This window comes from Tamandua tetradactyla, chromosome 5 (genome assembly GCF_023851605.1).
Source record: "Tamandua tetradactyla isolate mTamTet1 chromosome 5, mTamTet1.pri, whole genome shotgun sequence".
Classification (NCBI taxonomy): Eukaryota; Metazoa; Chordata; class Mammalia; order Pilosa; family Myrmecophagidae; genus Tamandua; species Tamandua tetradactyla.
Genome location: NC_135331.1, coordinates 162,705,624 through 162,722,020, shown reverse-complemented (window position 1 = coordinate 162,722,020; position 16,397 = coordinate 162,705,624). Strand labels below are relative to the sequence as shown.

The 16,397-nt window shown below is 36.1% G+C and overlaps 1 protein-coding gene across 4 annotated transcripts in view; it reads left to right on the top strand.

Annotated features, from left to right (window-relative positions):
- The window catches only part of HACE1 (HECT domain and ankyrin repeat containing E3 ubiquitin protein ligase 1), a 115,837-nt gene extending 100,009 nt beyond the window's left edge, over positions 1-15,828 (top strand). The window contains exons 22-23 of one of the 4 annotated variants that reach the window (XM_077162512.1): positions 14,310-14,423; positions 14,946-15,828. In XM_077162512.1, the coding sequence (XP_077018627.1) occupies positions 14,310-14,423; positions 14,946-15,048 (217 nt within the window). In that variant the 3' untranslated portion in view covers positions 15,049-15,828. The remainder of the gene's footprint in view (positions 1-14,309; positions 14,424-14,945) is intronic. The other 3 variants (XM_077162513.1, XM_077162510.1, XM_077162511.1) reach the window with 3 other exon arrangements.
- The last annotated feature ends 569 nt before the right edge of the window (positions 15,829-16,397 follow it).

Here is a 16,397-nt window from a genome sequence, read left to right as displayed (position 1 = left end):
ATTGTGAATAATGCCATTGTGAATGCAGTGTACAAATGTCTGTGTCCCTGCTTTCTGTTCTTCTGGGTATATAGCTAGTAGCGGGATTGCTCAATCATATGGCAGTTCTATACTTAGCTTTCTGAGGAACCACCAGCAGTGAATAAATATTCTTTTACATCCTCCAGCACTTGCATTTTCCTGTTTAACAGCAGTATGAATGGTATCTAGTAGGTATGAAATGATATCTCATTGTGGTTTTGATTTGCATTTCCTTAAGAGCTGGTGAAGTTGAGCGTCTTTTCATGTGCTTTTTAACCATTTGTATTTCCTTCTGGAAAAATTTCTATTCATGTTTTTCACACATTTTTTAATTGGGATGTTTGTCTTCTAATTGTTGGGTTGTAGGATTTCTTCATGTATTCTAGTTAGCAAACCGTTACTGGATATATGGTTTTCAAATATTTTCTCCCATTAAGTATGCTACCTTTTCACCTTTTTAACAGTGTCCTTTGAGGAACAAAAGGATTCAGTTTTGAGGAGGTCCCATTTATCTATTTTTTTATTTTATTGCTTGTGCTTTGAGGATGAGGTCTAAGAAACCACTGCCTATTACTAGATCTTGAAGATGCTTCCCTGCTTTTCCTATTTTCATCTAGGAGTTCTATGGTACTCGCTTTTATATTTAGGTCTTGGATCCATTTTCAGTAGATTTTTGTAAAGGGTGTGAGATTGGGGCCTTCTTTCATTCTTTTGGGTATGAATATCTTGTTCTCCCAAAAACATTTATTTAAGAGACAGTTCTGTTCCAGTTGAGTGGACTTGGGGGCCTTGTTGTTTTAATTTGCAAATTGATGGAATGCAATATACCAAGAAAGGAACAACTTTTAAAAAAGGAATTTATTAAGTTACAAGTTTGCAGTTCTAAGGCTGTGAAAATGTCCAAATTAAGGCAAAGCTATAAAAATGCCCAAACCAAGACATCCAGGGAAACATACCTTGGTTCTCTCAGCTGAAAACGCACATGGCAACATCTGCTAGCTTTTCTCCCCAGGCTTCTTCAATGGCTTCCCTGGGGCATTTTCTTTATGCATTTCTAAAGGTGTTTGGTGGTATGCCATCAATTCTAAAGCTTTTTCCAAAATGGTTCACCCTTCAAGCGCTCCAGTAAGCAACCCTGCCTTGAATGGGTGGAGACACATGTCCATGGGAACCATCTAATCAAAAGTTACCACCCATAATTTGGTAAGCCCCATCTCATTGGAAACAGTAAAAAAGATTCCACTGAACGATATTGAATGAGGATTAAAGAACTTTACTTTTCCGAGGTACTCAACAGATTCAAACTAACACACTTGTCAAAAATCAATTGACCATAGATCTGAGGGTCTATTTGTGGACTCTCAAATTGATTGCATTTGTCAATATGTCTGTCTTTATGCCCATACCATACTGTTATTTTTTTTAAAAATATTTTCATTGTAAACAACAAACATACAAACATTTATACAGGGTATACAATCAGTGGCTCACAATATCATCACATAGTTGTGTGATATTGAGATATTGCATCTCTCCAGCAAAAGAAATAAAAAAGAAAAAACTCATGCATATCATACCCTTACCCCCCCCATTGAACACCAGTATTTCAATCTACTCCATTTATTTTGACCTTTGTTCCACCTATTATTTATTTTTATCCATATTTTTTACTCATCTCTCCATACTGTAGATAAAAGAAGCATCAGACACAAGGTTTTCACAATCACACAGTCACATTATAAAAGCTATATATCATTATATGATCATCTTTGAGAAACATGGCTACTGGAACACAGCTCTGCAGTTTCAGATTCTTCCCTCTAGGCACTCTAATACACCATAAACTAAAAAGGGGATGTCTGTATAATGTGTAAGAATAACCTCCAGGATAATGTTTCAATTCTGAAATCTCTCAGCCACTAATAGATTTTGTCTCATTATTCTCCTCTCCCTTTTGGTCAAGAAGGTTTTCTCAATCCCTTGATACCAAGTCCAGCTCATCCCAGGATTTCTGTCCCACATTTCCAGGGAGGTTTACACCCCTGGGAGTCATGTTCCACATAGATGGGAAAGGCAGTGAGTTCGCTTGCCGTGTTAACTTCGAGAGAGGCCACATCTGAGCAACAAATGAGGGTCTCTGAGGGTGACTCTTAGGCCTGATTTTAAGTAAGCTTAGCCTATCCTTTGCAGGGATAAGTTTGATAGGGGTAAGCCCCAAGATTGAGGGCTTGGCCTGTTGATTTGGTTGTCCCCACTGCTTGTGAAAATAGTGGAAATACTCTCAGTGGGGAAGTTGACTATTTCCCCCTTTCTCCCCATTCTTCCAAGGGACTTTGGGATTTATCTGGGCATCACACTAAACTGAACAAACCAACAAGATCTCATGCCCTATTCAAGGTTCCATGTACTTATGGTGTTCAATTAAACTGACCATACAAGTTGAATTAGGAAATGCACTAGTCAAAATATAAATTTTGTACCAAATAAACATTTCTCCCTTTAGTTTCACACAGAAGTAAAAGTTTTAAAATATGGATGGCCATCTATTCTTAACACCATGCAATACTGACATTCCTTTGTTCTTCCTCTTGTAAAAACATTTTTTGATTTGTACATTTAGTCACTATCATTGTATACTTTAGGCATTCCTAAGTTAAAACATCTTAGTCTTTATCGTCTGTCTTTTCTTCTGTTTCATACCCAGCCCTTCTCCCTCTGTCATTCTCACATTCAGCTTCATTCAGTGTACTTACTTTGCTCTGCTACATTCAGGTAGTACTGACATATCCATTTCTGAATTTTTGTAATCAGTCCTGTTGTACAACCTGCATCCTTTAAGCACCAGTTACACAATCTCTACCCTATTTCTTTCTCCTGAGAACCTGTACTTCTTCATCACTTCTACTGTGCCTTTCATTCCCATAAGTACTGTGATTTGTTTTTTCAGATGTTCAGTTTCTTTTTTTTGTTCACCTGTTGCCTTCTTTGTATCTTCCCTCAATTCATTAATTTGATTTTTGTTGAGATTCTCCATGTCTGTTCAAACATCCTGAATTAGTTGTTTCAGCTCCTCTATCTCATTTGAATTATTGGTTTGTTCCTTTGACTGGGCCATATCTTCCATTTTCCTGGTATGACTCATTATTTTTTGCTGGCATCTAGGCATTTGATTTCCTTAGTTTATTCTGGAGATTGTTTTTCCTTGCTGGATGGCTTTGTTCTCTCTCTGGTCTTTGACATTCAGTTCAGCTTATTCTAGACCTCTAGCACAGGTTTTGTTTAATGGATCAGAATTTTTCAGTTCTGGTTTTTCTGTTTCTTGCCCTGCCTATAAGGAACTTTTTTTTTCTTTTAGGAGGGTCTCCTTAGCTGTTATAGACCCTAATCAGATTTTCCCAGACCAGACTGGCTTCCTCTCAGGAGGAGAGAGTCACCTGCATCAGTTTTCCCAGAGGGTCAGACTCAGCAGGTTGACAGACTTTCCTATGAAGCCTCTAGATTCTGTGTTTTTCTTACCCTGCATGGTATGTGGTGCTTGTCTGCCTGAGGTTTCCCGCCAGTATAAGGTGAGGCGATGCCTTTAACTTCAGCACACTCTCCTTGCGGAGGGCGTGGTTGAGACAAAGGAGAGGTTGTAGGCTGGCTTTAATTGCTTCAGTTTTCCAGTCCCTGGAGTCTGAATTCCTTGAGCAATGAATTCCACCTGAGCTGGGTCCCATCCTTCTGCTGGGGAAGACACAACCTCCAGGGAATTAGCTGCTTTTACCTGACCACTGACCAGCTGCTTAGTCTCTCAGATAAACTTAATTCCGCCCTTCCTGGGGCAGTTGGAGCCTGAGAAATGTTGCAGTTCTATCTAATGAGCTGTTAAGTAGTAGAAATAAAGCAAAAAAAAAATATATATATATCCTATTCAGAGCAGCCCCCCCACCTTGGGTTTGTTAATCAAGGGCTTAAGTTGATACGTTGCTCAATATGTCTCCAGGCTCTGTGTGCCCCCCTGCCCCCTTTTTTAGAGTCCAGCCCTTTCCAAGTATCTTGTACTTTTTTTTCCCCCAACCCAGTTCTCTCTCTGCCAGCACAGAAACTCTTGGTAACTTTAGCTCTTATTAGAGGTTTATCTGAGCTGAGATACTATTTTCAGTAGGCAGAGTTCGTTAATTCCACAATTGGAGCTTGGTTGAGCCAAGCTCCTGCTGCTAGTAAAGTCTCTTTTCTTTCTTGGGGAACCAGTCTTCTGTGTCTGTGGGAAAGGGGTGCTGGCCTTCACAGCTTAGGGGTCTTACAGTTCTATGTGTGGTTGCAGTTGGTCCAGCTTGTCCAGACTGGTATATGCTGTGTTTGTCTGGTCATTGATGTGTCCCCAGCAGTTGTTCTGTACTATTCCTGGCTATTTACTAGCTGCTCTGGAGGACTAACTAAATTCCATACTTCACTAAGCTGCCATCTTGGAACTCTCCTAATTCCATACAGTTTTGACTGCTGTAGCTTTGTAATATGCTTTAAAGTTAGGACGCTTGAGACCTCCAGCTTCATTCTTCTTTGTCAAGATGTTTTTGGCTATTCAAGGCCACTCACCCTTCCAAATAAATTTGATGATTGCCTTTTCCATTCCTGCAAAGTAGGCCATTGCAATTTTGATTGTTATTGCCTTGAATCTGTCGATCAGTTTGGGTAGAATTGATACCTTAATAACATTTAGCCTTTCTGTCCATGAACATGGAATGTCGTTCCATTTATTCAGGTCTGCTTTGATTTCTTTTAGCAGTGTTTTGTAGTTTTCAGAATATAATTCCTTTACATATTTGATTAAATTTATTCCTACATATTTCATTCTTTTAGTTGCTATTGTAAGTGGAATTTTTTCTTGATTTCTTCCTCAGATAGCTCATTACTAATGTATAGAAACACTACTGATTTTTGCATGTTGGTCTTATGTCCTGCAACTTTGTTAGAGTCATTTATTAGCTCTAGTAGCTCTGTTGTAGATTTTTCAGGACTTTCTAAATATAGAATCATGTCCTCTGCAAATAGTGTAAGTTTCATTTCTTCCTTTCAGATTTGGATGCCTTTTCTTTCTTTTTCTTGCCTAATTCCTCTAGCTAGCGCTCCTAGCACTATGGTGAATAACAGTGGGTATCCTTGTCTTGTTACAGTCTTACAGGAAAAACTTTTAGTCTCTCACAATTTAGTATGTGTCAGCTGTGGGTGTTTCATATATGCCCTTTATCATATTGAGGAAGTTTCCTTCAATTCTTACCTGTCAAAGTGTTTTTACAGGAAAGGATGATGGATTTTGTCAAATGCCTTATCATCTAATCTATAGATTGAGATGATCATGTGGTTTTTCCCTTTCGATTTTTTAATGTGGTGTATTATATTAACTGATTTTCTTGTGTTGCACCATCCTTGCATACCTGGAATAAAGCCCCTTGGTCATGGTCTGTAATTCTTTTCATGTGCTGTTGGATTTGATTTGCAAGTAATTTGTTGAGTTTTGCATCTAGTATTCATAGAGAGGTTTGCCTATGATTTTTCTATTCTTGTAATATCTTTATCTGGCACTGGTTGTAGGGTTATGTTCGCTTCCTAGAATGAGTTAGGTAGTGTTCCCTACTCTTTAGTTTTTTGGAAGAGTTTGAGCAGGATCAGTATTAATTCTGCTGGTGTGATTGGTAGAATTTACTTGTGAAGTTTTTTTTTTTTTTTTAGTTTTCAAAGCACTCTTCTACTAGTAGTTATAGGATAGAGCCTAGAGTTTGTCATGGACTACCATACCATCCTCCCAATTTTTCCTTCTAGCTGCTCCAGAGCATTGGTGGCTAAAAGGAATAAGTATTTTTTTGTCATCACAATTGACTTTTTTTCTTTTTTTTATGAAAAATAAGATATATAAAAAAGGAATAAATTTCAAAGCACAGCACAAAATTAATTATAGTTCAGATTTCAGAGTTTGTAATGGGTTACAATTCCAAAGTTTTAGGCTTTTACTTCTAGTTGCTCTAAGATACTAGAGACTAAAAGAAGTATCAATATTATGATTCAGCAATCATGCTTGTTGGTTAAGTCCTACCTTCTCTGTATAACTCCACCATCGCCTTTGATTTTTCTATCCCTCTCTTTAGGGTTATTTGGGTTATGGCCATTCTAACTTTTTCACGTTGGAAGGGACTGTCAGTAATGTGGGATAGGGAGATGGAACTAGCTGATATTCTGGAGAGGCTGGCCCCTCTAGGTTTCAAGACTCATCTGGACCAGGGACCCATTGGGAGGTTGTAGGTTTCTGGAAAGTTACCCTAGTGCTTATTTTTTTTAGCACTTTTGTAGAATTTTATATATTGCTCCAGGGTTCTTTAGGATTGGCTGAAGTGGTTTTGGTTGGGGTTTCGCAAGTTATGATAGGTAGCACTGTCTAACTGAAGCTTGAGTTAGAGTGACCTCCAGAGTAGCCTTTCAACTCTATTTGAACTCTCCCAGCCACTGATACTTTATTAGTTATTTCTTCTTTTCCCCAGTTTGGTCAGAATGGAGTTGCTGATCGCACAATGCTAGGACCAGACTTATCTCCAGGAGTCATCTCCCATGCTGCCAGGGAGATTTTCACTCCTGTATGTCATGTCCCATGTAGTGATTTCACTTGCAGAGTTGGGCTTAGATAGGGTAAGGCCACATCTGAACAACAAAAGAGGTCCTCCAGAAGTAACTCTTAGGCATAGATATAGGTAAGCTAAGCTTCTCCGTTACCTACATAAGCTTCACAAGGGTAAGCCTCGAGATCAAGGGCTTGTCCTATTGATTTGGGTGTCCCTAATGTTTGACGTAGTATCAGGGGATACCCTGATGGTCAAGTTTAATAGTTCTATATTTTTTCTCCTATCCCTCAAGGGACTTTGCCAATACTTTTTGATTATCTGCTTAATATATTCTGTGATGTACCTGGCATTACATTAAGCTATACAGGATTATATATACAGGTCCTGATTCATATTCTTGGCTTCTGGTGTTTCAGTTGTTCAAATGATCTATCCAGACAGGTGGAGTTAGATTATGTGCTACAGAAAATTTAGGTTCTGGACAAAATAAACCTTTTTTCCTTTGGTCTCAAAGATTAGGTGCAGTTCTTAAAATGTAGACAATGTCTTTTTTATTGCTGTGTTTTGGATTACTTTAATCCCAACCAGATTGGCTTCATTCTTTTGGGAGGTTTTTGATGACTGAACCATTCCCTTTATTTGTGATTTATTTATTGAGGTCTTCTATTTTTCCTGGAGGCAGTGTAGATTGTTCATGTGTTTGAAAGAAATTGTCCATTTCATTTCTGTTGTCTAATTTGTTGGCGTACAGTTGTTCGTAGTATGCTCTTATAATCTTTTTGTTTCTAAGTGGTCAGTGGTAATGACCCCCCCTCTCATTTATGATTTTATTTATTTGTATCTTCTATCTTTTTGACTTTGTCAGTCTAAGGTTTTGTCAATTTTATTGATCTTCTCAAAGAACCAACTTTTAGCTTTGGTAGTTCTCTGTATTTTTTTGTTGTTGTTCTCAGTTTCCTTTGTTTCCCCTCTAATATTTGTTATTTCTTTCCTCCTGCTTGCTTTAGGATTGATTTGCTGTTCTTTCTTTAGTTTGTTTAGGTCTTCAGTTCAGTCTTTGGTTTTGGCTCTTTCTTTCTTTTTAATGTAGTCATTTTAGGGCTATGCATTTCCCTCTTAGCATTGCCTTTGCTGCATCCCATAATTTTTGATATGTTGTGTTCTTGTTTTCATTCGTCTGAAGATATTACTTGCAATTTCTTCTTTAACCCACCAATTGTTTAAGAGTGTGTTGTTTAAGCTCCATATGTTTGTGAATTTTTAGTTCTCTAGCTGTGGGATGGGGGAGGTGCATGGTCCGGGAATTGAACCTGGGTCTCCCTCATGAAAGGTAAGCATTCTACCACTGAACATTCTACCATGCACCCTTTCTAACTGTTTTTGATTTTCAGTTTCATTCCATAATGATCAGATAAAGTGCTTTGAATAATTTCAATCTTTTTAAATTTATTAAACCTGGTTTATGTCCCAGTATGTGGTCTATCCTGAGAATGATCTATGAGCGCTTGAGAAGAAAGTATATATTGTTTTGGGGGGTGCAGTGTTCTATATATACCTCTTAGGTCTAGTTTACATCATTTATCATATTATTTAGGTTGTGTTTCCTTCTTGATTCTCTGTTTGGATACTCTATTGATGAGAGTGGTGTGTTGAAATCCTCCACTATTATTGTAGAGACGTCTCTTACTCCCTTCAGTTTTGACAATGTTTGCCTCGTGTGCTTTGAGGCACCTTGGTTAGTTGCATAGATACTTATAATTGCTGTTTCTTCTTGGTGAATTGTCCCTTTTATTAATATATAGTTTCCTTTGTTTCTTATAATATTTTAAAATTTAAAATCTACTTTGTCCAATATTTATATAGCTAACCCAGGTTTTTGGTGGGAAGAGGATTACCACTTGTGTGGAATATCTTTTTCTGGCCTTTCACTTTAAACCTGTTAACATCTTTGGGTCTAAATGAGTCTCATGTAAGCAACAACTAGATGAATCATATATATTTTTAATTCATTCTTCCAATTTGTGCCTTTTGACTGGGGGGTTTAATCCATTAACATTCAGTCCTATTGCTGTAAAGACAGTGCTTAGTTCAATCGTTTTATCCTTTGGCTTTTCTTTGTAGCCTGCAGAACTCCTTTTAGTATTTCTTGTAGGGCAGGTCTCTTGTTAACAAACCCTCTCAGCTTCTGTTTATGAATATTTTAAACAGTCCCTTGTTTATACACACACACACACACACACACACACACACACACTTATTTATTTATTTAATTTTTTTTTTGCATGGGCAAGCACCAAGAATTGAACCCGGGTCTCCAACATGGCAAACGAGAGCTCAACTTACTGAGCCACTGTGGGCTGCCCATACTCCCTTGTTTTTGAAGACATCTTTGCCAGATAAAGAATTCTTGGCTGGCAATTTTCTCTTTCAGTGTTTAAATATATTGTACCACTGTCTTCTCACCTTCATGGTTTCTGATGAGAAATCAGAATTTAGTCTTACTTGGTTTCTCTTGTATGTGGTAAGTTGCTTTTCTGTTGCTGCTTTCAAAATTCTCTGTCTTTGGCATTTGACAGTCTAATTAGTCTGTGTCTTGGAATGGGTCTAGTTGGATTTATTCTGTTTGATGTGTACTTTGGGCTTCTTGAATATACATATTTATGTCTTTTATAAGGGCTGGGAAATTTTTGGTCATTATTTCCTCAGATATTCTTTCTGGTCCTTTTCCCTTCTCCTTCTGGGATACCTGTGATGAATATGTTTGCATTCTTTGTATTGTCAATCATTTTCCTGATAACCTTGCTTAAATCTTTCCATTCTTTTCTTCATCTGCTCTTTTCTCTATTTGATCTTGGATTTTCTGTCTTCTAGCTCACTGATCCTTTCTTCTGCTTCTTCAGATCTGCTGTTGTGTGCCTCTAGCATATTTTTAATTTCATTTATTGTGTCTTTCATTCCCATAAGGTCTGTATTTTTCTTTGTATGCTTTCACATTCTTCTTTATGCTCCCCTAGTGTCATCTTAATATCTTTTATCTCTTTAGCCATCACCTTGAATAGATTTAGGAGATTTGTTTGAACATCTTTGATTAGTTGTTCCTCAAATTTTCTAATTTGTTGTTTTGTCTGGGCCATGCATTCCTCAGTTTTAGTATGGCTTGTCATTTTTTGCTGGTATCTGGGCATCTGATTATCTTGATGGGTTTATTTTGAAAGCTGGTTTCTCTCTCTTGCCTAGGATTTTGTTGTTGATTGGGCATTGTGTTAAGACTTTTCTTTGACCTTGGTTGGTCATTATTTCCCAGCCAAAGCAGGGCCAAGTACCCATGCAGGGAACACAGACCAGATCCACAGGGCCTTGGAAGAGAGGCAGGAAGAACTTCAAAAGACCTTTTTTTTTTCCTTCCACATTACCAGGCTAGACAGAAGGTCCTGCCCAGCAGATGGTGCTCTTTGGCTACCTATTTTCCTCAGCCTTATGAATTCAGGGTGTGTTGGCCCTTTGCCAGTTCTGCCTCTGATGTGGTTGAAACAACAATGCCTGGCATTGTCTGACTGGCACAGACTGAACCCACAGTATCTTACCTTCAGACTTCATCAGTCAATATCTGGCTCAGTACTTTGCTGTGTTCCCCTCTGTACTTGGGGTGGAGGACTGCTGCAGCCATCCCAGCCCTCAGCACTCCTCCAGGCAAGGATCAGACCTTGCCTGCAGTGGCTTCCCTTGGGGGTGGGAGATGGGCAGTAGGTGCCACTGACAGAATTACTCTTCATCCCTAAACACGATTTCTTAGACTCTTCCTCCCACACTTCCCTGAATGTTGTACAGAATCCCATGGTCTCTGGAGTATGCAAATTTTTGCATTCTTGATATATATTAATCATTTATCCTCCAGAAAATATCAGTATTCACATCAGTAGGGAATTAGATGGCCTGTTTCCTTTTTCTGTCAATGCAGGATGTAATCATTTTTATTTTCTCATATATATAACTTTCTCGTGTGTGAATTGCATCTTTATTTTTTGTGTATTATTCTACAGTCATTTTAAAAGTTCAATTTTAAGTTTTCTTTAACTTAAATAACTTCTAAATATTTTTCTAGTTTATCATTTGCCTATTTTCAGTCTTCCTACATGTATATATTTCTTTATCTATACATACATATACACAGAGGCAGATATGTGATATGTGTATCTTAGAGAATTTTTTTCACAATGTTTTGTTTGTTTTTTGGGGGGTGCATGGACCAGTAATTGAACCCAGGTCTCCTGCATGTATTATTTGCCTTTTAACTTTATGAAGTTAAGTACACAAATTTAAAAGTGAATTACATTTATAATATGGACGTTTTAAATTATTTGTGCCATTTTGATTATCAGGATTTTTCTTTTTGTTTTGCATAAATCTTTCCCTACTCTAAGAATTTGTATATATGTTTATCTCTGTGTTTTTCAGTAACTTTCTGTTTTCAGTTTTTACATTCCAATTTTTAAAATATTTTTTTAATTAGAGAAGTTGTACAGTTATAGAAAATTCATACATAGAAATTTATATTTTCCCATATTACCCTCCCCATTATTAATTCTTTGCATTAATGTGGTATTTTTGTTACAGTTAATGAAAGAGTATTATTGTACTTGTATTATTAATTATAGTCCATAGTTTACATTAGGGTTCACTTTGTGTTATACAGTCCTGTTTTGTTGTTTTTAATTTTTTATTCTAGTAGCATACATATAACCTAGAATTTCCCCTTCTTTAACCACATTCAAGTATGTAATTCAGTGGTGTTAAATTCATTCACAGTGTTGTGCTACCATCACTACTGTCCTTTACCAAAACTTTTCTATTGTCTCAAACAAAAATTCTGTACCAATAAAGCATTATCTCTGCGTTCCGAATTCCCACCCCATCTCTGATAACCTGTATTCTGATTTTTTATTTTGAATTTACTTATTTTAAATATTTCATATTGGTGAGATCATACAAGATTTGTCCTTTGTGTCTGACTTTTTTTCACTCAGCATAATGTCATGAAGGTTTATTCGTGTTATCACATGTATCAGAACTTCATTTTGTATGGAAAATGAAGAATAATACTTTATGTATATACCATGTTTTAATGAAACATTCATCTGATGAGGGACATTTGGGCACTTTCATCTTCTGACAGTTCTGAATAATGATGCTATGAAATATCTTTGTGCATATATCTGTTTGAGTCCCTACTCTCAATTCAGTATATACCTAGTACTGGTTTATATGGTGATTCTGTACTTAACTTTCTGAGGAACCTCCAGATTCTTTACCATAGCAGCTGTACCATTTTACATCCCTCCCAGAGATGTATGAGTATTCCTCTTTCTCCACAGTCTCTGTAACACTTATTTTCTATGTATTTTTTAGTAGTAGCCATTCTAGTGAGTGTGAAATGGTATCTCATTGTGATTTTGTTTTGTATTTCCTTAATGGCTAGTGATGCTTTTTTGACCACTTATATATCTTCTTTGGGGATATATTCATTCAAATTGTTTGCCCATTTCTTAATTGGGCTGTTTGTCTTTTCGTTATTGAGTTGTGGGATTTCTTTCTATTCTGGATAATAAACCCTTATCAGATACTTGGTTTCCAAATATTTTCTCCCATTCTGGAGGTTGTCTTTTTCCTTTCATGATGAAGTCCTTTAATACAAACTGCTCCTTGCAGGGTAAGTTCTGGGAGGGCAAGCCTGTGGGAGTTTCCTCATTTAGTCTTTCTGGCTGTCACTGAATAGATTGGCATTGGCATAAAAGCACTCAGGCATACACATAGAGAGTCCTCTTCTCTACCTGGAACAAGGCCAGGGATCCACAGTGAAAGCTCAGGCTGGCTCCACACCATCCTGGGGAGGATGTAGAAGAGGGACCAGCAAGGTTGCCAGGAGCTTCTCCTACAATTTTTTTTTCTCCAACTATTTTTAAAGATGCTTTTTCTTGACTTGGTACTTTCTCAGTTATTACAACCCTTAACTGTTTTCTGGAGATTTGAGGGAGATGGCCCTGCCCATTTTTGCTAGTTGCTAGTAACGATTCTGTGAAGGAATTGCACCCTGGGGCATGTTATCCTGCCCTCTTGATCTGTTTCATCTGTGTCTCAGTTTTTAAGCCATCTAGACTTTGTTTTTTCTGAAGGGTTTATGCCACAGTAGCAATTAATTAATTATGTATTTTTCCCTATGATGCAGTTGGATTCTTTAAGGAATGCAAAACAGTTGCTCAAGTTCTCTGGTACTAAAAGTGTCTAGTATATTGCTACTTTTGTAGAGTAAAAACATACCTTGGTGTCTCTCCCGTGTGTGTGTGTGTGTAGCCATTACTAGCAATGCTTAAAAGAACTGCACAATTTATTATGTTACTGGTCATGAAGCATGGCACATAAATTCATTTGAACTGAAGTGAAGGATGTAGGTAAAGAATAGAATCTGAGAGGAAGCATCACAGAGCTAGGCTTTACCTTCAGACTGAAGAATCCACCTTGCAGCACTTTCTCTAATTACAGTCATATGGTTTGAGTTCAAACCAAGAAAGACTCAATTATATCTTAACTTTCATTATATCTTAACTTTCCTTACACATTAAACCCCAGTCTCACTTCTAAGGTCATTAGTATAGTATAGCATTTGCCATTTAAAAGTAAAGTTATGTATTTTGTGACTTTAGTACTTTTTAGAAATATCTGATCACCTATTCATTTATATTTAGATACTAAGACTTGATTTCTTTGCGTATAGAATAGTAGTGTGTCATTTTTATTAACTGTAATTTTACATTGCATGACCCAAGGGTGCCATAATATTCAACCAAAGACCATTTCATTTATTTTCTATCCATACTTACCTGATGAGTCATGAACATAGCATTAAATCAGAGTTTTTCCAGACTCAGTTTGTTTGATCATGATAAATATAAAGGTTAATTTGAAATATTCCTGTTTTTTCAAATGTAAACAAACTGTAGAAGTTACGCTGCGTCTTTTACAGCCATATACCCAAGATTACGTGTTAAGACTATGCATTTTGTCTTCTTGTGATCTCCTTATGTTAGGTGGCATTAAAAAAAATACATTTCCTATTCTAAATACATACAAAGAGAAATGTAAAGAATTTTCCAGTTTTCCCACCATGAGAAACAAAACAAAAAATCCTTGGCTCTTAATGTTTTGCCCAAACAGGGAAATCATTTAGATTATGTATAAGAAAGAGTCTGTTTCTTGAATTAAGCAATCAGATCTTCATTCCAGAAATATTTAATAGTTGTCTACTAGATTCCAGACATTTCACTAACCCCAGGGGGATACAAATGTAAATGTGGCATTATTGGGCCCTCATACTGGTCCCAGTTAATAGGAAAGCAAATAATTGCAAATACAGCATGATAAATGCAGTAGTAGAAGTATGTGCTGTGATCACTTTTGAAAGCATAGTATGACATATGGAACTGTAGAGTTCAGTGGAAGCTTGCTGACTGGCCACAAAGCAACTTTTACAGCCTTTATTAATGTTTTTATTAATCTGTTTGAATTTTGCAGACTTAAACATGTCATATTGCCACTGTCCCCAGAATTGAATCGATTCTTACCCTAACTTAGAACTTGAAATATTTCTAGCAGATTGATTTTTATTTTATGATTACAACTTATTAAACCATGAACTTTTAGTTCCAGGGTACCACATGGTGGGTTTGCTAATATCATGGGTGGAAGCGGATTACAAAACTTTACAATTGCTGCTGTGCCATATACTCCAAATCTTCTACCAACTTCAAGCACATGGTATGTTAAATTGGTTTATTGAAATGCATTAAGAATTGTTTTTATTAATTGTGAAGATCAACAGTCTGATTTCTATTTCGCTGCATTGAGAGGAAAACCTCAACTGTAATCTCTCCTCAGGATTTTGGAATGACTGATAAATATGAACCTATGTTCTTTGCTCTCCATTTTTTTGTGGGCATAATGTTTGGGGAAACCCTAACAACCTATAGTTTTATTAAATATAAATCAAGCATTCCTTAAGTTATATTGTCACAAGTATCACTGAGTTACACCCATCACTTCAAACTAAATTGTCCTACTGATTATTTTTTTAAACTGGAAGTAACTGATTTTCTTCTACTACATTTGCATATTAACGGAAACTTTTTTTCTTTTTTAAATACAACTTCAGGCTTTTACAATTTGAATGCAAATTTGAGAGTGGTTTTATGTTAATTATTGTAGTTTTTCACTTTGAGACAAAACAATTAGAAAATTCATAGCTTTCCTATTTAATGGTTGTATATGTTTCTTTTAAAGCATCAACATGCTTAAGTTACCTGAATACCCAAGTAAAGAAATACTCAAGGACAGACTTCTCGTGGCACTACATTGTGGCAGCTATGGTTACACTATGGCATAATGAAGTCTGGAAAACTCATCTGACTACTGATGTGCAATTCAGAGTGAAAGAATTAATTTAGGAAACTTTCAAAAGAAAAGCAACCCAAAATGCAGCCCGTAGGTAGGGCTGATGTTTAAAATTCATGAACGATCAGGTTTTCTTTATTCCCCCCCCCTTTCCCTTTTGTGTTTTCTCAATGTGTGATGCAATTAGAAAAAATAAAATCACTGTAGACATTATTTTAAAAAATGATAGTTGAAAGTAGTAGAAATTCCTTTTTCATATTCCCTTAATCTTATCTAAGATTGTGTTATGGCAAAATTTTATTCTACATTCCACCTCATCTGTGTAACTGTTTTGTTAAAAGGGTGTTTTCTCTTTACTTTCCTGTATATTAAACTATATGAGAACATCCACCCTAGTATGTTCTACTGCATTTAAAGTGCTGTTTATATTTTGGAAAACTATTGTATAGAATGGATTGATTTAGATTGTGTATAAAGTCACAAATATGTATTTTCCCACATTGTGTCTATATTGCAATCATGTTTTTTAGCTTTTTAATATTTTAATATATAATGTAAAGTTTAGACTTATGTGACTAACAGCCGATGAAATGACATCTAATTTATATATTAAAGCTTACACTATATTGTATGAATTATTTGCATCTTTTAATCAATTTTCATATATGTATATGTATGTGTGTGTGTGTGTCATGGTCTCAAAGGTTTTTTTATGCCTTAATTTATATTTAAGGTCAAATTAAAATCTAATGTTTTACCATAGTTCTTTTGATTCCTTTTGCTTTATCTGTGAGCTCTGAGGACACATTTGAAGAAGGAATTTGATGTCAGATTATAATTTTAATATAAATTTTATATTTTCTTTAATGTACTTTTTGTAGTTAGAATGTTTAGTTGGCGTGATTTATGTCTAAATCAAAGCACTGAGGTTTTGAATTTTAGGATGGTCTAATCAGTTTTCTTTTGAATAAATACCTTTGAATAATTACAGCATACCTTTTAAAGGAAAATAGGAACACTCATACATGTAGAAATGATTCATAATGTTTAGGACCTTGCTCTCTGGAAACTAAGAAAGACTATCCAATTCTTCTTGCTTATTGGTTGAATTACTTACATGCAGATTTTCTCAAATAGCCAGTGTGTTTGTGAGTGATAGTTAATCGAAAGAAATATACATATTTTGAAAGCTTTGCTAAATTCTAAGGCTTCTTTAACATATCTTTTTTGATAGTTTTTTGCTTTTTTTAGATGAAGAAAATCTCTCTCAAGAGACTGCATGAAAAATTAGGAATTCTTTAAAAAATGCTGTTAGCTCTAAAATAAAAATTCAGATGTTTT